General features: G+C 38.2%; 1 protein-coding gene across 1 annotated transcript in view; it reads right to left on the reverse strand.

Annotated features, from left to right (window-relative positions):
- The window catches only part of ANO10 (anoctamin 10), a 122,542-nt gene that overhangs the window by 23,481 nt on the left and 75,540 nt on the right, over positions 1–23,521 (reverse strand). Inside the window, exon 11 of the mRNA XM_074150516.1 lies at positions 17,616–17,732. Coding sequence (XP_074006617.1) covers positions 17,616–17,732 — 117 coding nt within the window. The remainder of the gene's footprint in view (positions 1–17,615; positions 17,733–23,521) is intronic.

Consider the following 23,521-nt stretch of genomic DNA (forward strand, 5'->3'; position numbering starts at 1 on the left):
ATTAGTTATAGGAGTTTTATGCTGTTAGAATATTTTTTCTTCATCACATGCACAGGGCTCCTTAACTTCTACACAATTCCCTGACTTCAACGATTTAAGGTGTATGGCGAGTATCTGTACACGTGGATATACCAGGCATTAGGATTGTCCTTAGACAGTAGAGAAATGTTGTCCATTGTCCAATAGCTAAAGTAGGTAATATCTTAAGTGGACAAAAGTGCACAAAGTTTATCCAGCAGCGTGCATCTTCTCAAAGTAATATAAATGTCAAGCTCATCTCATTTGTGCAATGATGCTTTTCTTATTTTAATTGAGACATGTTTGGAAAATAACATTATATTATCTCACATTGCTTGCGGATTCACGTTACTGTAATCTTTTCTTTTTTCAGTTGAGTAGTTACAAAGCACAACCACAGAGCATTCATTCATCAATCCAGCCTTCAGAAACTGTGGTTTCCACTCAGCTGTAAAAGAATTAGTGGCTTGACCTTCTTAAATGTGCATTCTTTATTCCCAGTCAGTGAAATTAAACCCCCTACTCCAATATGACTCTACTCCAATATTCCAGGGCTTAATATATCTAAAAATTTCTCATGACCAGCCTAGCCTTTCTAATCAAACCGCAGAACCTCTATATCAAAAAGATACACCAAAGTGATAGTTATTTTACAAGAGGTGGAACAGCTCATACAGACAAAATTATATTTCCACATAAGCATATGCAGAATCAGGGCCATAAGCTGCACATATACTCAGTGGGAAAAAATTCATACTTTAAAAAAAAATGAAATAATAAATAAAAGTTAAATAAAGCAGCTACAGAATGATTTAGTATCACAATTAGTATCAAAATTGTCACTGACAAGCTGATTCAGTATTACCAAAAACAGTTATAGAGGATGTATGGTTACATACAGACCCATATGCAGGTGTTTAAGGACATGAATACATGCACAGGAGTTAGTGTATTAGGAAAACAAAGATGTATTTCAAATAGAAATGAGGGAATTCACAGTTAACATACATTTCAACATGATGATGAAGGCAGGAATCGCTCATTTTTTCTACTGTGAAGACAATGAAATTGCTTGATTTTGGTATCAATGCGAAATTAAAAATAAAATGAAGGAACATCTTATGAGGGTGCCATGTGCAACTACCTTCCCTGTCACTCCTCCACCTCCCTCAACTTTCAATTTCAGGTTTCAGCATTCAATTTTGTTTGCACCAGGCTTTCTTTCCCAACCAGCACATTCTGTTCTCATTGAAATGAAAGCCTTTGAGAACTAAGTATTTTGAGTGCTATAACCAAAATGTGTGTATAATGAGAGTAAATTAAATGCAATTTCATCTAGTTGAGAGGCTGGGAGATTTTGTTCAAATACCGAATATTGTGATGAGTGAACAGCACAATTCAGAATAGATTCTTTTCTTCCTTAGTTCTTTGTTTGTGTCCTAATAAAATCAATGTAAACAAACTGCCTAGTGAAGCAAGGCTGGCACGGGTACTTAAATGACTTTTTTCAGCTCGTTTCTTTTCCTGGATTAATTCCATTGTCACTGTGTGTAGAGCTGTGGAACACTCATAGTGGCAAATAAATGGATGTTTTCAAAATACTCACTGTACAGGGACTTTAAAATGCCTAACAGCTGATTAGAGTTCAGGGTGAACTGCAACAAGGCAAAGAGTACATTTATAAAATCAGGTTCATGAAGCTCACTGCATTACAGCCTAACAACGTCTCTCCCGTGGAGGCTACAAACATTAGGTAAAGTAAAACAAAGAAATGCAAAACTTAAAAGTTCAGAAGAGTCTACGCACCAAAATGAATAAAGAGAAAAACCCTTACAGAACAAAGCAGAGCGGACAGAATAAGAAGAGAAGCAGGTACAAAACCTGAGAGAATAGGACAGGAAGGGGAAGAGACCATTTTTAGACCAAACAATCCCCACGAACCACACTTAATTCATAGTCAGGGACTCATTTTGTCAGATAAAGGTGCTAGTCTGGCTGCAGACTGATGTACAGAACTAGAACGCTGAGCTAACTAGGTTGCCCCTTTTTACCTACAAACTAAATGCTAAAGAAACGTTTTATTTTAACTAGTTCTTTAAGTTATATTGTCATGTGGATTTTGCTGGTGATACACTTGACGCCAGCAATCATTGTGGTCTGGCTGTTCTGAACTCCCAACTGGAGAAGGAACAAGAAGCTCCTCATTTCTTTATCAACAAGGAATTAAGGAATCAGTAAGATATAAAACTCTGTTGAGGCAAAGAATTAGAGTGCAGGATAAGATGAACACAGGCTATATGTCTTGAAGAACAATCTATTACTTACTACAACACGTAAATAATTATTATTCTTTAGGTAACTGTCCACTCCCAGGGACTAGCAGTGAGTTGCCATATAGATGGAAGGTGTGGGTGAAACATTCCTCAGACAGAACAAGGACTGCAGGATGGCTTCATGGGGCAATCTTCCTAGACTTGGGAAACCAGAACAGAGATTTTTCTCCAGGAAAAGACATAAAAACCATTTTGCAGTAACAAAGCGAAAAGGAGTGGCTCACAAACTAGTCAATGAGATCATAGCAATTGTGAAGTAACAAAATGTGTTTTATGGCACTGAAGTAGGAAAAAGGGCTGCAGAAAATTCTGCCAAATGTTTCATCATAGAGTCAACAGAGAGTTGTGATTGCTCTAGGACCAGCAAACACACCAAAATAGGAGAAAGCTTTTCACAGGAGGTCAGCGATTAACACTAGACTGCCAATGGACAGAATTTCCTTCAAGTTACTTAGCAAGTCAGTCTACAGAAAATTTTGGGTTTTGTTTCATGGACAAGAAGGTTCTGACCTATAGCTGAACTGCCCCTCACTCTGGCAATTAATCCTATTGACCCAACCGTAACACGCCAGAAGAAACCATGCTGGATAGGAACACAGATCCCAACTGGAATTCCGTGTAGCAGGATCAGGCAGGGGACGTAATGGGGCTATAGGCTGGACTTAAATATTAGCAGGGCACTAGCACAATCTCGATCATGGTAATGGAGCCTTAAACATACCCTTTTCTCTGAGGATTTTCAAGACCAGGGTGATTACAGGATGCAACATCCAAGAGATGTCTCTAACGAAACACGTGTTCAGTTTAGTTAGATGTTTGACAGATTCAGAGGCTTCAGCTTAATGTGGTGATGAATATCTCAAGTCCAAAGCAAAGTGTTTCTGCTCCTGGTTTGCTTGGACAGTGACCATCGTAGCACTTCATCAGCATTTCGCCTCTGGAATCCATGGAGAGGACATCATCTGCATTCCAGAACATCTAGATGAAAACAAGCTCCTTACAAAGACCCCATGCCATTTGTATGAAGGTAATCTGTCATCTCCCCCACCTCTCAGTGAGTTTTTGAGAGGAAGCTGAGGGATGAAAAAGAGTACTACTTCGCAAAGCCGAATTCAATCTTTCCAATAACTTAAGGAGAAGAGACCATTTTGTAGAGCTATCATCTGTTATCTGTTACAGTTACTAAATACAGGGACTTCAACCATTTAACCTGTAACATAAATTAAATCTGGCACACTGTCAAGAAGGTGCTGCAGCTATCTGACCGAAGCATGAAGAGTCGAGCTCTTACTGCTACCACTAAAATGCGCTTCAGAGGATGGAAAAGGTTCATCATCATCAAACACCTTTCAGTCCTGATCTTAAACTGTGATGGATTAAAAAAGCCTCAGCAGATTTTCCCCCACCTTTCTTTTTTTCCCCTAGAGTACTTACTATCCATGCTTCTATTTGCAAGAGAACCGCAGTTAAATCCATAGAAGATTTTACTAGCAGTATCAAAAACACTAGGAAAAAGCTGAGCTGCAATTCTTTTATTCCAAATGCAAAGAAATGCTTATTTGGACTGTATATGATCAGCAGGTCCTTTCCGCTGCGCCTGAAAACTCTTCACCATATAAAGCACAGTGTTGAAACATATTCCACTGCAATACAAGCTTTTGTATGGGATCTGCTCTTTTAAACTGATACTCACTTCATCAAAATATAATTCAATTAATTTCTTAGGGGCATTTGATCTGGTTCTTCTTACGAATCTTTCTATTACTTTTGAATATACTCATATACATAATCTCATGCAAACGTGCTGCCACTGCTGCAGAAATAACGTTGATGCCTGTTTTCCAAGTGCGCTGCCTGCATTCCTGGGCTGGCTTCAGGGGGGTGTGGGGGGGTTCTTTTTGGATGAGCAGCCAGTGGCCGGGAGCACCAGGGAGTGCTTAATGCGCTTAGACACCTTACATAACTTCCATATACTGCAACAGCCAAACCATCTCCCGGGTATCCGACCGTCCCACAGCTCTTCCTCTCCAACGCTCTCACTAGCCGGCTTTTAAGGAGATTTTTAAAAAAACTACTAACAATCCTTCTCCTCCCCCCCGCCCCAAACTCCCCAGATTACAGACACTAATAGCATCACGCTAGGTACCGGCAGAAACAGATGATGTCCCTGGTTTTCCACATTTTTACGTATATCCCCTGCAAGTAAGCCCAACTTCAGAAAAATGACACTGTGCACGTGCTGCAGTCACTGTTTCACAGCAACAGAAACCCCTGTTTTTATAAATGTTTCTTCTCATTCCTCGATAATCCAATCTTTAGCTGGGTGGATGGCAAATATTAGCCGAGGGCATTCATTGAGGAGGAAGGGAAAGGAAATTTGTTGTGTGGTACTCATCTACTTAACAAGAAACCTACAACTTTTGAAAAAATCTTGTGAAAAAATAATTCTTATCAATTGAGATATTTTTCTTGGCTGACATCAATGCAAAAAAACCAAGGCATTTTGCTCTTCAGAGAATTAATTCTATTTGTCTTTTCTAGGATAGTTACACAGTACACCGTGTTTAATTTTTGCAACCATGTTTGCTTATCATTATTTATAGCTTGCAGGGAACAGTAGTGTAAAACAGTCTTGCAGAAAACAGTATTGTAAATTAGTCTTGCAGAAAACTGAAAGTGTAAATGACTTGAACTCATACATTCTAGTCAACAAAAAACTCCTAGCACACTGTTGCAACAGAACATCCTCATTTTGCACCAGCGTTATTACTTTAACACTTGCAAAATACAAAAAGCATAGGTAATATTGTAAGTTAATACAGCTAGCAATCTTAAGCTGTAAGAAAGTAGAACCACTATCTTGTTCTTGCCATTGAAGCTGGGACCTTAGTTGTGAAATACCCTCTCTTTAACCTTGTCAACAAAAATACAATACAGAATTTGAATTTTAAAAGTAGCATTTAGCAGTAGCATGCCTAGAAACACAGTCAGAGGATACAAGATACTTTGACCTAAAAAAGCTAAGAGGCTTTGGGCATTAAAGCAGACTCTCAAATGTTTATCTTAGTGCAACGGTTTTGCCCTCAAAGCTACCCAGTATGATTAACATTTGCTGGAAAACATCATGCACTCAATACGAGTATAAAGACAGTAACTTTAAACGCATCTACTCCAGGGAGAGCAGCTGCCTATATTCAGCTGAACTTTTAAAAAACTGCCTATTGTGATTATAAAGATGCCTTTAAGAAAATAAATAAAGGCATACAGTAGTTACAAAGGAAAGATGTAACCCAACTGTTAGGCAGAAAGCACAGGCTGCAGAAATCTGGCCGTGCATTATGGAGGTGCTGCTCAGAACCCCCTAAGTAAAGTGCCCCCTCTATTTCTGAGAGCTCCTGTCATGAAACAAATACTTGACCCTTCTACACACAAATGACTCTGATAAGAAAGCCAACAAAACTTATTACTAATGGAGTATTTAAATTTATATTTATAATTAAAATTTTAGATACACAATACAATTTTATATGTCACACCTGAAAATACCTAGATACGTTAAGCAGTATAAAATTACTGTTCATCAATGAAGTATTTTCTTCTTCTATAAAGTTAACGAAATTTGGAAGATGGACATTTAGGTGCCCCAGTCCCAAGTGACAGAAATGAATGTAGCTATTTTAAGAAACTAAATAATGTCACTTTCTATGTTCCGGTATATCTGCTCAGCCTACTTCAAAGACACAATAGGCCATGAGATCAACCACCACCATCTCCTGCAAATCTCATCTAATGACAACTACCAAACTGACAGTTCTCAGACTTTTCGGCTTTTGGCAGATTAAACAATTTTCCATGAAGAAAGGACAGGAAAGTACACTCAGCACCTAATATCCCCCCTATGGTGGCAAGGAACGGATGAGGTAAGTCGATTCACATACCATACCATCGTGGAAGATCAGAAACTACGAGAACCTTGCCAGCTTGAATTTTCCCAAATTTGGTAATTAGTCTGGCTTTTTAGTGTTCGCAAAATGTTAACGTGGCCTCCAAGAAAGAGTACTCTTTGAACTGATTCACATTATTTGGCCATCAGTACACAAATAGAGGAAAAAAGGAGTTAGCTAGAGCCCTGAAGCACATGATTTGATTATACTAATTGTCTAAAAGCAAATTTGTAAGCATCATTAACAAGCTAAAAGCAAATCGGGCCGTCATGTTTTCCACAAAGCCCGTAAAATAAAATTATGGAAACTCAAATTCACAGATTCCAGAAGCCAAAAAGACCTCCATGATAATTCAGCCAAACACCTCCTCTCATAGGTAAAAGCTAAGAATTTTTCCACCAATCCTGATCAGAATATGTTAAGATGTTTGCAAATAATCAACTCGTGTCCTTAGCACCGAGAATAATGAGTTGTAGCACTTCTTGCCAAAGGACACCATAAAGCTAAAAATGGTTCAAAAGGACACAGAACACCACCATGGAATAGAAAATCACTGACGATTACTAAATACAAAGAAAATGTATCTGGCTTAGAAAAATGACAGCTAAGAATGACTGGAAAGTAGGAGAATTTTAGGAGGAAGCACAGTATCTAGTTGCCATGCTTTCCGTCTCTTTCCTAGATATCTGTTTGTGGCTGCTGGTAGAGATGTCATATCATCTTTGATAAAAGTTTGTTTAGTCCCTGATACATCTGATACATTCTAATCTGGTCCAACATTCGCCTATTTTTACAGATACAGAATTGTGCCTACTTCACGCAATGCCTAATTTCAGCCACTGGGCGACATTACGCTTTTATCAAGAAGGTTAAAAAGTCTCCTGCTATCCTTCCATGCACTAGCAAATACATACATACATAACAAGGCATCTTTCAACCTTTTTCTTGACAAGCTAAATAAATTGAGTCTTGGAAGACTCACATCACTAAATAATCTCCCCTATACTGTGGCATCAGAGGTTACAAACTGCTGGTTCAGACTGCCACATAACTCAAGAGAATCATTTGTACCCGTATTAAAAGGAACTGCTGATACTGGGACAAAATGCTTATATATGTACCTATGGTAAATAAAGACTTCTTCCCATACACACGTCTTAAACGTCCATTAGCCAGAAAAACTATCAGAGCTTAATCTCTGCAGACTTCCCCATCTTCACCTCCTGTATTCTTGGTGTGGCACCATAGCTCCTTTCCGATTTCCTAACCTTACATACCAGATTTAAAGAGGCCAAAACCAAGTTCCTTTGGGAATATAAGTGCTACCTGTCCCCTCCTAAGGAAGCCAGCAGGTTGCTTTGGTAGAGCATACACACAAAATGGAGAAAAAAGCAAGTGAAAACTTTTTTGTGACTGATAACCCATGCCTGCTTCTAGCTAAGTGACTCAACACAGGGTCATGGTTCTGTTGCCTGATCTGGCATAGGGTGAAAAGGGGACTCAGTGTCCCTTCCCCTTCACATGCAGAGGCTGTCCCTGCTCCTTCCTCAGACACTGGACATCCTGTCATGCTCTGTGAAGGGATCAAAGTTTCTGCAGTCCCTCATAATTTACCAGTTTCATTTCAGTCAAGTAGTGCCTGTCATTGAACAATATATCTCCACCATGGTTACACAATAATTAGTGAAGATATTACTTTTCTCACTTATAAGATCTATGAAATACATAGACTAAACTTTGGTGGTGCTGTCCCGCCACACGCGAATATTCCATTTGGAGTTAGAGTGCCTACATCTCTACTAGTGACAGAGGTGGGGCAAGCAAGTCTTAGAAAACGGGTGTCGATACAGAACACATATTTGCTAATTATCTATGAAAAAATACGTGGTGTCTATTCTGATACTATAGAGGTACCTAGGTCAGACATGACTACTTTTCAGTTAACACAGATGAACATATGTAGAGTTTGCAGAAGCCTTCTAATGCACCGGAGTTAAAACAAATAAAACCACCTTTATTGGACTGAGCTGCTTCACATCCGTCTGTTCACTTGGAAGGTTTTCCTCTGCACAAATTTTACTACATTCAAATTTGTGAATTATCACAAATTTTGAGCAGCAGCAAAAGAGAGCAAGTGGACAAAAGTGAGCTGCCAAATAACATGCATAAATTACAAGAATGTAAATTAAATATGAATTCATAATTTGTTCTAGAAAATTATGAGTGGCACAAAAACCCCAGGCCAAAACCCAAATGCTGCCATATGTTGTCCAGCTTGTGGGATGGCAGTGGCTCCTAGGGGACAGCAATTTGACTAAGAGTCAATCACTTCCACCACCTGCCAGGTAGGTGTCCCCAGTAAGACACCTCAAGAGCCAGAGGGATTCAAAGCTTGAAACCTCCTGCAATGCAGTCTTTCTTATCTAGCTTTGGAGAAGAAAGAGCAACAATTCCACTCATCCTCAACTACAACTAGATGAGAGAATGAGGCAAAGCTTATGCTTTAAGATAATTCATTGCTAACACTGAAAAGGTTCACAGGAAGAACCCTGGTTAATTTGTACATATCTGTGATTACAAAAAAAGCTGTGGCCTACTCATTAAAGCACTGCACCTCTTTAACCTGTACATTCAGGTCAACAATACAGACTGAAAGATAGGGAAAATAATAGAGAATGAATGTAACAAATGCTAATTTTTATCTTGCCTTCTGAAAATCACTCCTCTCAATACATTTTCAACAATATCAACTCTTTAGATGCTGGGCGAAGGTACAGAATCAGATACTTAAAAGTACAAGAAGCAATGGTGCATGAAACCACTTTTATAAAGTACTCCATGATGAAAGTTCTAAAAATATTCGTGTAAGGACTACTCTAACATACAAAAAGCATGTGCTACTTAAGTTGCATATATAACATATATTCATAGACACTGTGCGATTTAAACTTTACACATATAAAACTCTTATTTTTCTTTTTATGTTATTCAGATGAGCAACTACATCTTATTTCAGAACAAAAATTATCAATCCATAATATATAGCAAGGACTTGTCTATTTGGCATGCATTTTACCTACCTCACTGAAATGGCAGATATATATCAGAGTGCATTTCTCATACAACAAAAAGTATGAGTATTCAAGGCAGTACCAGTAGGCGTGGAGATGTTTTCAAGTTCAAAACGAATAAAACCGCAGTGGCTGCACAGGCAACATATCTTATTTGGTTCTTGTTCTTAGAATCACCAGAACCAGGCTGCACAGCATGTGCAAAGACTCAGTTATGGTGCAAGTGTCATCACCACCAACACGCAGACATGAACCCACTTTTAAATTTTTGTCTCTTTTTCAGGAATTCCGTGGGTTCCTGCTTTTTGATCACCAGTTAGTCTCAGATAGAATTCTTTCTGTAGACAGGATGAAACAGATTTTCTTGCGGGGAGGGGATGGGAGTGACGTGGGGGTAATCAGGTAATATTTAAACGTCTAAAATCTGACTGAAATCATCTCTGAAAAGTTAAGAGATATCCTATTTGCTGTGTTCCTACTCATAGAGAAAGCTTTCCAGAGTCAAGTTTAATTATTTCAATTAAACTATCATTCCCTTTAAAGGTTTATTGCTCTCGCTGGGATCTTTTGATATGGCATAAGGAAAAGGATATTTAAAATAATCGGCATGTAGGAATCCACAGATGCTTGCAACAAATACTACTTTTTTATCACCAAGTTCTATTCAATTCTATAAAGAAAATTTAATTATCAAATCATGGTAAAGGTAATCTTTTGGGATTCTTTTCTTTTGAAGGAATTTTAATGAGATGAGAGATTTCATTTTTTCTCTTGCTCTAGTCCTTCACCTTCTCAGTAACAGGCACAACCATTATTTAGAAGTCTGTAACTACAGACGCATGAATGTCCTGTTGAAAGTTGGTTACCAGAGTTCTTGAAATCAAATCTCACTATGCACTTTACTCTCATTTGTACGGGAAGTGGAATAGCCTCCTCCCTTGTATTCAAACCAGTTCACATATGATTGGGATCCCCTCTGGGTTCTGAAACTATGAAAGCCTGATGTAGCTGCAGTATTCTTACAGTAGGAACATTTTTAACTTAGTTTTTATCCGATCACCTTACTCCATGTTTCCTTGTTGAGATCACATCTTGTCAATGATCTGGGATGTCAGGCAAAAAAAGAGAGGACTCAACTGATTGATGGTCTTTCCACCACCAGGCTCCAGGTCAGGATTTGATAAAGGTAAAACGGGTCATCTTTCCAGAGAGACTCAGCTGTTATGGAAACATAACTTGATGGACAGTTTTACCCTGGCAATAGGCACAGAGAATGAACAAATGGATTGTTGAAAAAGAAAATTACACCTGATTGTACTAAGTTTGTGAACTGCTTGTTTCTCTTCCCATTACCATCACATTATACTCATATCTATTTAAAAGTTTATATTTATACTTTTAGGTCTCAAGCATCCTATAGTTAAAAGTTTAACTTATCCGCAAACCAGGCAGACCTGGTGTCATCTCACCTTCAGTTGAAAAATCACAACTTTTGGGGACACAAAAAAGGGGACACAAAACCCTACCTCCCAAATTAATGGGCTTTTGATTTTACTTTACTTATTTTTTTTTTTCTTAAAGGATCGTAATTTATTTTGCTTTTGCTAACACTTTTACATTGAAAGTAACTTTCAGAAACATACTCTCAAGAAAGGTCCAGCATTAAAGGAATTCATGCTTAAAGTACACTGGCAAAACTATGTTTGAATGCAATCTGTTCTCCTATGACAGGGTGCAAGTCTTTCTGTGCTTAAAAAACTGTGTTGTGAAAATATAATGAATCTTACTTGCATTATATCCCCGCTTCTACCAAACACATGCAAATGTTTTTTCAGACATTGACATGTCTGAAAGCATTCTGACTAGTCTCTAGTGAAAAACTGCATTTACAAAGTTGAATTAACCAAAGTTTGGACTTTTAAAAAAATCCTACAGCAAACAACAATGATCAGTAACGGTTCTATTTTAACATCACCTGTGAATTATATCTGATTACACAAACCAGTGGAGCCTACAAAAAAAAGTGCAGCCACACATTTTTGCTGAACAAGATGAGTTTTCATTTAAAATATCTTTTTCTTTGGAAACAATACTATTTTTAAGGATTTTTTTTTTTTTTTGGTGGAGGGGGAGGGGTCAAAACATAAAACAAGTGGTTTATTTAATCTCATTCTGTTTTAACCTAAATCCAATGTTTGAGCTCAAGTTTCACCAGTCTTCCCTACAGGTTGTTTTGCAAATCTTTGATTATTTGAATGAAATGTTTTCATTTCAGCTGCTTGTCTTTCCTCCTGTCTGACTGCAGCCTTGTGTTTGCTCAGCATTCCCAACAAACACAGAATGAGCTTCTGCTTTTTATGATCAGCAGTGTTTTGCAGGTAGTCCTGAAGCTATAGGTAGTCCTTTTCTGAGCCCTCTAATTCAGGTAATTACAGCACTGAATGAGGCAGTAATCCATTGAGTTTGTTTCAGCCTCACAAAAACTGTTTTCAGTTCCCATTTTGCAAGATAAATAGGCAGGGTGTTAAGCACTAATGACTAATGCTCTCCCAATGTTAAATGAGTAAAAAAAAAGAAAGATCCTGTTCTCTTCATTTCCCCACCGAAAAAGAAGGAACATTTCTGTGGCTCACTGCCAGTCCGAACAGCTACATTGGCCCATAACACCCATGGTCATATTCTGAGACACATGACATGTTAGTAAATCCAAAATCTCTGCAAGAACAACAGCTTGAAGAGGTGCAGGGAGCAAGCATAAACATCGCCCAGTGCAGAACACCCTTAAGTTAGCAGCATCTCTTTGCTTTGCTCTAAGCTACAGAAAGCTGTTCTCAGAAGGGCTAAGCACTCTTACAGGACAGGGGCCAGATGGGTCAGCACACTCCAACTTAGTGTATTCCTTCTGGAAGGGACATCACTGGTGTTAGTGGGCACTATTCCTAGGGAAAATGGCAAGGTCCGTTGTAGTCAGCAAGCAGAAAGCTTTGCAATGACTAGAGCTGCCGCAAAGCAGTGAATTGCAATGTGAAAGCACTGAAATTACTTGAAGCAGGAGGTTTTGATTGGAGAGAACAACTTTTACATGCCAGAATACCTGTAGAAGCAGGGAGAAAGAGTTGAAATTTTCCATATGACTGCACCTAGGCAAACAGACACCTGCCTCTTTCTGTCATTGTCTCACCGTCCCTTTCCAAAATACGGTAATTAACACACTACGGTGTTTTAAAGAAGTCTTTGGTCAACAAAAATGATGCAGAGATCAGTCACAGTAATCTCCAGTTCCTGCATTTCCTGCAGAGGGAACTGAGACACATCAGAGTCATTTTCAGGAAATGGATGACATTGCTGGAAAGATGCTAGTGAACGTTGCACCTACTGTTGCTTTGGAAAACTTGTTACTCTGCTGGAAATCATTAAGAGGGAGCACTGCTGACTTAAAAACACCTAGACCTCACTCTAAAGCAATTGTTTATGGATACTCAGACTATCACAGTGCCATTATGTAGATGGTACAGCCACCATGGGAGATGCCGTATGAAAGAGCAAAAGGTCTTTTTCCACTTGGCCCAGGCTGAATTACTTTATCTCACTCCAAGAAGAAATACACATGGGGGGATGAAGGAGGCATACTTTCATGGCTGGTGTTCAACAAGCTTGACCGTTTTTGTTACTGGCAGTTGAGGAAGGATGACAACTGCCCATCAGCTGACTGAGCCCTTTGCTCACGAGCATGTTATCTATCAGGAGGAGCACTTACAGATGGACACGCTTCTTCAGAGAAAGAACTGAAATGCTTTGCTTATCAGAAGGAAAAGGCATTCCTGTTAAAAGATACTGGCCACTGATGGCTACAACACTAAGAAAGGAAGCTAGAGCACAGGGATGAGGGGTGTTTATAGATTAGGTCCCATTGAAGGTAAGAGCTGAGGGTGGGAACTGGGAAGGGATGCACAGAACAAAAACCCCTCCACATCTACATTTCTGCTGCAGCTTAAGGACAGGGGTTTTCCCCCCTGTAGTTCCCCTGAAAAAGGAAACTCTTGCACTAAAATTTATTTCTCTATTGTTGCTATCAGGGCTATGTTTATTCTGCTGAGACAGTGAAGGAGATGCTATAGGAAAAACATGTTTATCCAATTCATAGAATTCAGGGTTTTTTAATGCAAAAGTACCATAAAAGTCACAAGCATTTTTACATTAATAAGCTTTTGTTTTCAGACCTAATACTGTCTAGGTAGTTGCACTTTGTGAAAAGCTATCCCACCATTTAAAACTTTATTTTTCCTTGAAAAATGGCTACTAATTATACGCTATGTTTGAGTCGCTACTCTCTGTATTTCATGCTCAGAAAATAATTGCATGAATAATTATTTCCCCTCAATTTATCTCTCATTTGCTTAGCCCAAGTCTAGCGTCAGTGCAGAAAGAAGGTATTAATCTGATGTTTGCCTCAATCAGAAGGTGGTAATACCGGGAAGAGCTCATAATATCTGAAAACATGACTGTAATCTAGTCCACAAAATGCAAGTTATGCTGTTTAATCTATTGTCTTGTGTTTCTGGAACTTAGACCTTTTACTAGGATAGACTGCTGACCCATCTCCAACCATGAGGGCTTTTTTCTATTCATTTAGCTTTGATCTGTCCAGAAGCTAAAATGCTTATCAGTGTAGCTTTTCCTGTCACTGCCCCGAAAATGCCAGATAGTCCTCACATTAATTTTACAGCATTGGTCCTCACCTACACCTACGGCAATTCCTGAACCACTGAAGAATTAACTGACTGTTCCCTTGCAGGCACACCTATACTTGGTCTCTCTTCCTTAAAATAGGAACTAGACAAAAGAGCATGGTGTGCTTCTGCACTTACAAGAAACAGATGCAACAGAGCAGTGCAAAGAAGCAAAGGGGAGTCTCGGGCACCTCACCCCACTTTACTAGACAGCTACTTCCCTAAGAAGGATCATGATGCTCGCCAGAAAAGGGTCCATCACCCTCGCACAGACAGTACCCACTTCTAGTTGCCCAGCATCCAGGCTTCCTTCTGGGTGACAAACCAACCTCACACACTTCAGGGACTGTGAATGCAATTGCTCTTGCTCCCCTTCCAAAAAATCTTGATCCATACTCTCTTTAGTCCTTTATTAAAGAGTTCACATTAAGTTTATTCTCTGCCCCAGCCTCTCCAGAAACAGAATTGAACCAGCCTCCTCTACCATTCTTTACACTGAGGGACATCAGGGAAACTTGAAGTAAAGTCTACAAACGTATCACATTCCCCAGTTTGGATTCAGAAAGGTTGAAGTATTTTGCCCTGAGTTATGTCAACAAACTTTGTTACGATACTTTGAGTGTATAATAACAAAGTATTTTGAAAAATAGATCAAATTATTACAACTCATTCAACAGTCCGATCCCTTTCAACAGTCTCAACACAATGTATGTAAATAAATGTTTAAAAGAAACATTTCAGAACTTCCTAAAAGCCTTTCTTAAAGTTTCAGAACTTGAAAACAAGACTGTCATTCCAATATAAAATGATTTTTTTTTTAAATTATGGCATTTTTCACTGTATAGGAGGTTTTAACAAGCTCTAATGATGATCATTCATCTCTATTACGAAACCAAGACACTGTATTCCCTAAAATCCCTTTTAAATAGACACTAACTCAGGCTTCAAATGGATCTGAATGCAGAATAGTTATTGTCCCACTGCACCAGGTTAAAAAGCAATTAGCTTAGCATTAATGAAAAAGTAAAGGTGCTCACACTGTCAAAAGTCAAGGATCCCAAACCAGCTCTAAGTAGCTGCATTAGGAGATTTTCTCTCCATGCACTATATACGGACCCTAATAATCTATTTTGGCATCTTAGAGGTTTACAGTCTGATAGTGTTAATATCCTTCTAACAGCTACACGCCAAGAGAGCAGTACTCTAAAAGCTCATGTGGTGAAACACAACGGCACGTGTGTCTGGATAGCATCGAGAGAAGAACGTGATGCAGACTTGCACAGAAGCATATACACCAGCTCCCCTGTAACATGTGGACTCACAAGACATTTGCCCCAGACTTTTATGTCTTTTTTTTTGTAACAGTTGTTTTGGGGGGTTTCTTGCTGTTCTTTACTCGAAAGTAAGATATACAGCATAAATTATCATGATGACTCTCAGTAACAAGAGGAAGAACCTGAAAACATGCTTTTAAAATAAATGCTTCACTATCTTTTTGCACTGCCAATGTGTTACTTTTAAATGCAGATATTTTTCACTCAAAAAAATAAGGCACCAGAAAAAACCCACAGATCTCCACATGTCTAAGGGACACATAGTACAGTATTAATCAGAGGAAATCTAAAAAGGTGATGGTAGACACTTGTGTTTTAAGTACCTACCAAGGCACCTGAAAACCAGCCAGTATTCTTCCTGGAACCTGTAGGAAGCCTGAAAGTATTAGGTGAGAACTGCCAGGCTCCTGGTTCTTACTGAAATTCAGACTAACTTGTCACTACTGAATTAATGAGACAACCCTGAAGAACTGGGAATCAGGCACATATTATTGTAGGGAACGCACGTATGACACGCACACTCAATTGAAAGAGACTCTGTATATATTCCAGTTGGCACATTATAACCAAAGGTGACTATATTCACTTGAGCTTAAGGTTCTAGTGGATGACCTAGTTTTGCTTGTCTACAAAATAAAAACAGAGAATAAACAACTAAAATAGAAATGTAGTCCTGTTCCTTTTAATATTATCTAAAAAGTACATGAGATCCATGACCAGCTGCTGGTAACTTCACATTGACATACTAGAAAAAGGCAAAACAAAACTATCAGGCATTAGATTCAACAGTAATTCCGATTTTGTTTGTTATGGCTGATTACAGAAGACAGTGCTGACCTCAATAACGATGTTCTAGTATCACACAAAACTGTAGGGTTTTAAATAGAAAAGGCAGTGTACTGTTTACAGGCTCAGCTTGTCCAGAATTAAGAGATCATTTTGTCACGTGAAGCTATGGTAGATGTATTAAAAAGTAACCTCCCATTCCACACAAACCCCACAGTATATAGGTTGTTACACATCTGCACGTGGAGCACACAAAGAATGTGTTCATGTAAAACTATGCACTGCAGCACAAAAAGTATCTGAGCTACCAATAAGTATGAGAACTAGTCTCTGAAGCTCCGTGCTGTTGAGTTTTTTTCCTGATATTTAAGCTAGCTTAGAAATCCTATCTAGCACAGTACGGTCAGAAACTCCTGAAGTATGCTGCCATTGCAAAACCAGCTTGGTGGAATCCCTGAATCCTACTGAAGCTAATCCAATTCTTCACCTCTTTTGATCTCCATCACTTTCTCTATGGAATCATTGTTAAGAAAGAAATTTTCAGGAGAAAAATCTAGTTCCTTGTTTTCCTAAGTTGCTTTGGAATGCCTGTTAAGTATATTGTAAAATATAACTTATTTGTGTAATAAAATTAGAATATTGTATGGACAGGAAAATAAGGCAACATTACCTTTCCCTCATACATACTTAGTTCTCACGCATTTCTTTTTAAAGTTCAGTCTGTTCACAATTTCTGTTCATATTAGAGCTAAGTTAACTGTTTATTTGTGATGGTATTTCAACAATAAAAGGAATACTAGTGTTGCAACAACAAATACCTCCAGGCGATGAAACTGTTTTCATAGAGCCCAATGTCCTTTAAAAGTGACAACACAAACAAAGTATGTTTACACACCCAAGGACAACAGACATTTCAAGCTGCTACATTCCTAGCCATACCACAAATTTCAAGCTGCCTGAAAACGAAGACTGTTTTCCTGGTGCTGATTCGCAGATTGGTGGGTTGAAAGGACAGATAAATCACTTAAAACTTCCAGCTCTCTGCTCCACTTCTTAGGCAGTGATGGATTAACAAAAAAATGAAGCAGTATCTGGGTTTACAACCCAATGTGTACAAGTAAACCAGCACTGTTTTCTATTTATTTAATCCCCTGGGCTGTACACTCTGCTACCAGTGACTGTCCCATGCTCCACTTGGCCACCCCAGCTCTGCCACCGCAACCTGCAGGGCAGAGGTGGAACTGCTTTAGCTAGCTAATCTTAATGTAATGTAAACAGGAATTTCAGAATCTCCGGATTTACGTATTTATCCACCTAAAACAAAAGCAGAGTCTCCCTGGTTTATCTTTCCTTCAGGCCACCGACGCTTTTCACTGTGGTACACATCAGTTGCTCTTACCTGTTGTTTGAGAGCCTCTAGAGATTCAAACTCCAATTTGGCTAGCTTTATCTGGATCTCTCTCGGTTTATCCGGAATTACAAATGCCATGATAAACTTTATCGCTAGTAGCAAGTGCTGGAAAAAAATTAAAAAGAGAAATATTATTCTATAGAGTTTGAAGCATGAAGAGAAGAGTGTAATACTATTTCCAAATTTTAGTAATAGAGATATAAACAATTATTTCTTGTGACATGTACAACATGGATAGCATACTATAACTACATTGAGCCTCAGCTACTCTGTATTTTTTCTATTTGCAGTCATTCATAATTTGAATATAAACACATAGTTTGGCTTATTTTCACGATAACCCTATTTTCACTGTACTATAAATTTAAAATTCAATTTTGTATTTGTGATTCCAGATGAAGTAACATTTTTAAAAACATATTATTGGTGCACAGAAATTAAATTATGACACTCAGAACATATCGTTTCATAGTGAAATTTTTACATATATGTACACTGTCGTGGTTTAACCCCAGCTGGCAACTAGGACACGCAGCCATTCATTCACTCACTACCTCTACCCGCAAGTAGGGAAGGGAGAACAGGGAGAAAAAGCAGGGGTGAAAAAAGGAAAAAAAAGCCCCAAACTTGTGAGTTGGGATAAAAACAGTTTAATAGAAAAGTAATGAAAGAGAAAAAAATAATAACGATAATAACGGTAAAAGAACATACAAAATAAAGTGATGCAACACAAGTTGCTCTCACCACCCCATGATGGGTTGCCCAGCCCGTCCCAAGCAGTGATTGTGGGTCCCTGCCCCCAGCCAAGCCCCATTTACATCCTGAGCATGACATCTATGGTATGGAATATTCCTTTGGCCAGCTGGGCCTGTCTGTGCTCCCTCTCAGCTTCTACGGGAAGCTGAAAAAGTCCTTGACTTAATATAAGCATTACTTAGCAACAACTAAACCAGTAGGTGCCATCAGCATTATTCTCATACTAAAGCCAAAACACAGCAGCTACTAGGAAAAAAATTAACTCTATTCCAACTGAAACCAGGACATACACACCCAAAAGAATATAACTACATACAATTAGATGCAATTATAGCAACATACATACAGGCACACATACACATGTGCATGTCAAGAAACAAGAGAAACAAGCACATTATAAAAGATATGAACAAACACAGAATTTCTGCATTAGAGAAGTTATTAAAAAAATAAAAACTTAACAGCATTCCTGAGAGAGCATTAGAAGAGAATAAAACAAAACAAAAAATGATCCTTAAGGAAGTGGTACGCTCATGAACAGAAACATTTGAGGAAATGGAGAAGCCCTCCACATATAAGATGCCAAATTAGTCACAATTTATCACAAAAGATAGTAATCTTATTTAAGAGAAAACAAGCATGAAGTTCTGCTGAACCTAGTCATTGACCAGTCTTCAAATTTCACTTAAACATGCACCATTGCCCTCATCTCACCAAAACCAACTGTCAAACTGTCATCTGTCAAGTCAGTGGGTTTGTTTCTTCATTTTTGTCAAATATAAATGGAACCTAAATTAGAATCATTAAATCTTAATTTATCAAGGGCTGATCCAACAGTATGCTGCATGTTTGCACACAGGAACTTGCTCCTAGCTGAGAAAACCCTGACCAATGTAAGGCAACACTTAAATATATGTGCTTAACTTTAAGCACATGCTTAAGTTCCATTGACACGAAGATACCCAAAGACATACTGAAATTTAGATTGCATGTCCAAGCTACTTATCGAATTTCCCTGAATCTTTATAAAATGGAAAAGATCAGTGCTCCTTTCTGAAATACAGACCAAAAATCTCTGAGATTCCGGAATTACGTGAGCAAGAAGCAAACAAAACCACTACAGACTTCACAGGAGTGCTAGTGAAACTCTAAATAAGCCAATTCCAATAAATAAGGAAGACTTAAAGTAAGAAATCAGGTAATAGTAACAAGTAAGAGAACAACAACAAAGAGCCTTACGTGAAATTATTTTTAAAAATATATTGCAGAAAAATAGCTGGTAGGTCTAGAAAACAAACTGTTAGTGCAAGGAATAATACATTATTTAGAGAAGTGAAAGGAAGGCTGAAAAATAATATAACACTAATACATCACCAGTGAAAACCTGAGCACAGATTAAGAGGTTAATGAAGCAATTAGCATGTCCGCTGTGTAATGCAATGGGTAATACCACATTATTAAAAAAAAATAAAATTATGTCAACACTAAAACATTCTCTCACTCACACAAATTTTGTTTTCCCACTCAGTGTTTCTTGCAAAAAAAAAAAAAAAAAAAAGGCAAACAATGTTGGTTTATGCTAAAAATACGTAACAATAAAAGATGTCTGAGAGCTAGCACTGGAGGAATCTCTTAAATGAAAAAAGGTTAAATGTTGAAGACAACAATAAAAAATAAGAGAAACAATACCAAATAGAGTTATAAGGAATCACAGGTTGAAGGGGAATAACTAATCTACAGATACAATTTTGGTTTGGAAACAGGAAAATAAGGAGATCAAATTTGGAGTAACTCAAAACTAGATACCAGGATCAGGATAAAATCTTACACTTAAGGCAAATGACTGACAGAACTAATGGAAACTGAAGGATCTGGATGGGGATATATATCTGGAAAGTTACAATGGACATTTCAGTTGAAAAAAAGACTCAGCATCACAAAACGTAGCTTCTAGCTGCCCAAAGTCCTTCGGACTGCGGTTCAACTCACTTTGCTATACAAAATTTAAAAATCCTATTTTTTGATCAGATTAAAAAGCAAGAATCAAAGTTTGGAACAGTAATTGTTCAGCCCCTGCCTCTTGAACAGCCTTGAAAACATAAGCCAAGTTAGTAACTTTGCACAGAGAGTTCAAAGTAGCTCCAAATCCAAACAATTTTAAAGAAAAGAAATCAAAATATTTTCAGGGAAATGTAAATAACACTACAGAGGACAGAGACTGACTAAGTTTCTGCCATTTTTGATAGGGGTAAGGAAGGAACAGAAGAGACATCTGGGGAAACCAGAAATAAAACCAACAAAACTGCTGCATTTTATCCTGGACACCACTGTATTTTTACAAATAGATTTAGAAGGGCAACGTGTTTTAACCGCTTCACCATGTGAAAAGTTTTACTGTTTTATCAACTAAACCAGAGACCGGCAGTTCAGCAGAATTCCAATTTTTTGGTAACAGACTACCTGCTACCCATACGTATTGAAAAATGCTTTTGACACAAACTAGCTGTTTGTCAGAAAATTAAGTCAGTTTTCATGCTAGCACAGCTCACAGCCTGTAAACACAAGGACGCAGCCTTAAACATGATGGCAGAATCTCTGATTCAGAAAGCCTTCAAGCCAGAGAGGGCTTGAAAGCTGCAGTACAGATGGGGAAAGTCACTACTTTTGCTTGCCCTACTGTCATCCTCTCTCCTAGGCATCCACTACGGGCCACTGTAAAAAAAAGATGACTGGGTTAAGTAGACCCCTCAGAATAGCTCTTTTATGTTCTTTTCCCTCCCATCAAAACAAACCTTTATCAGTCACAAAGTGCTCAGAACTGCATGGGATGTACCTGTGTGCAAGACTGTGACCTCAGAAAACACACTGGACTTAACAGACTGCAAATTCAGTTCAATTCCACCTCATAAGTCCCAGTGAACCTGAAAAAAGATAACAGCCTCCTTTGGATAACTTCCCCAGCTGTTCCCATTTGCAAATTAGGAGTAATATTAATAAAATTGTAAAGGGAACTGGCAGAAATAATTAATGTGGGATATGTGATCCATGATCATCTTTAAAATAAAATTTATCTAATTTTATTAACAGCTTATATCACATTTTGGAATTGCCATTTGATTAAGGAAATGTAAGTAGTTATTCAAGAGAAATTGAAAGAAAAAGTATATAATTCATATTCCATACTGATTTTTTAATCTTGTTTTAGCATAATTCCTGTAAGTCAGATCCACAAAAAGGAGACATCTGCTTTCAAAAACGAAATGTCTTTAAGATGTTTAAGAGTACAGGATAAATCACCAGAATAGCCAGCAAAATTCTCTTTCTTAGTATAAAGTTACATTAACACTATTATGAATATATTATAAAAAGAGAATACAAAAGTTTATCCAAATTTGCTACACAACTAGTAGAAATGTATTTGTCCAATACTAAAAATTCTTCATAGAGTTGGGTTTGGTTTTTTTTTATATTGAGGTGGGGTTTTTTTTGTTAAACCAGGTTACAAACCCAACCATTATTTCTAACTGCAACCATTAAAAAGCGGTGCTGTTTCCAAGAACATGCCCTTCACGATTTACAAGAGGACTATTTCACTGCGAGCAAAGCCCAGGATAACATTCACACAAGCTGTAAGCTCTCCGATGCCAACAGCAAAGTCCCCTCCTATTTTGCAATCTGCCAAGCAGGCACAGAGAGAAAAAGCAGTGAGTCTCTCCCCCTTGATAAATGCACTGCCATCAAACTCTTTGTGGTCTTGTGCCAGGTGCTTAGAGAGCCAGAAGAACTATTCTGTTCTGCAAAGCCACCGACAAGAGTAGAAGCAGCAGCTGTGTTTTGCAGCAGTGGGTCCCCAACCTCATCTATTCTAAAACAGAAAATGCAAATTAGGGTTAAATTCCTGGAATTCTGAACAGCTAATTTGATTTCTATAGTGGTCTTACTGCAGCAATTCCTGTCAAAATCTACTCAACTGGAGGGAAAAAAAAAAAAAAAAAAGAAAACAAAAGATTATAAGCAGTAGCTGTATTGCTGGATAGCTGTTAAAGTGTGTGCCAAATGTCAGCTTGGAGAAACTTTAATAAAATTTTGTATCAAAAGCCTATTTTAGAATCCAATACTTATAAAGACTTCCCATTAAAACCAGAAATCTGGTCCTATTCGAGCCTAGAAGCAGTACATACTATGAAACAAGCTGGTCACTGGTTAGTAGCTCTGCACAGACAAGGAACACGACACGAAAGGCAACACCTGAGAACGGCACATCACTTTGAACCTCTGCTCTCTGCTGGTGTTCGCAAAATGCCTTTGCAAATGTAAAGGGAACTATCACTGCGAGATCATGTTGCTTTCAGAGCAGGAGGCAGGGAGATCATTAGAATCTTCGCTAGGACTCTGCATCACAGTGTTCTGATATTAAACTAAGCTCAGATCAAACACTAAGAACAGACCAAAAAAAAAAAAAAAAAACAAAAAAACACATTTCTGCCTTTCTGTGGCAACAGTTTGTAGCTTTGAGGGTCTTGCATCTTTCTGAGAGTAGAAGAAAGGCGGGAGGAAAGTGAAAAATAATTCTGTCAAGGGAGCAATACAAGCAAAGGAAATTTCCATAAAGCTCAGGAAGTTCAATTAAATTAAATTGTCTTTAATAGACAGCAATAAAATAAATTTATGAGCAAATATTTCTGCAATATACATAAAAAGAAAGCACGACCAAACTTTCCTTCCCACTTTTAGACTGAACTGGCTTCATTACAGAGCCTTGCTAATGGAACAGAATCATCACAGCTGAGGGACTTTAAAAAGGGCCTTTCTTCTACTACTTTTCTTCTTTTACTACTTTTCTTCCTCTCTTTCTACTGCTGCTTTTAAAACCTCATATCCCATATATTATTATGGAATTTTTGTAAAATGGGAATGGAATCTGCCTTAGTAAAAACCTCTGACATTCCTTTCAAAATTTCATTTTATCCACAGGCATGTCCAAAATCCTTGGGGGACGGGGCAGGGGGAGGGAAACGATAAAAAAGTTATTTCACGTTGGTCCTATTTCAAGGCTTCTTCACATCTCCCGTTCAGCTCGAGACTTGGTCTTCTCTTCCCACAGACACACGCAGGCACACACTTGCAGCCCGGATGCC

The sequence above is a fragment of the Numenius arquata genome, chromosome 7 (assembly GCF_964106895.1).
Source record: "Numenius arquata chromosome 7, bNumArq3.hap1.1, whole genome shotgun sequence".
Taxonomy (NCBI): domain Eukaryota; kingdom Metazoa; phylum Chordata; class Aves; order Charadriiformes; family Scolopacidae; genus Numenius; species Numenius arquata.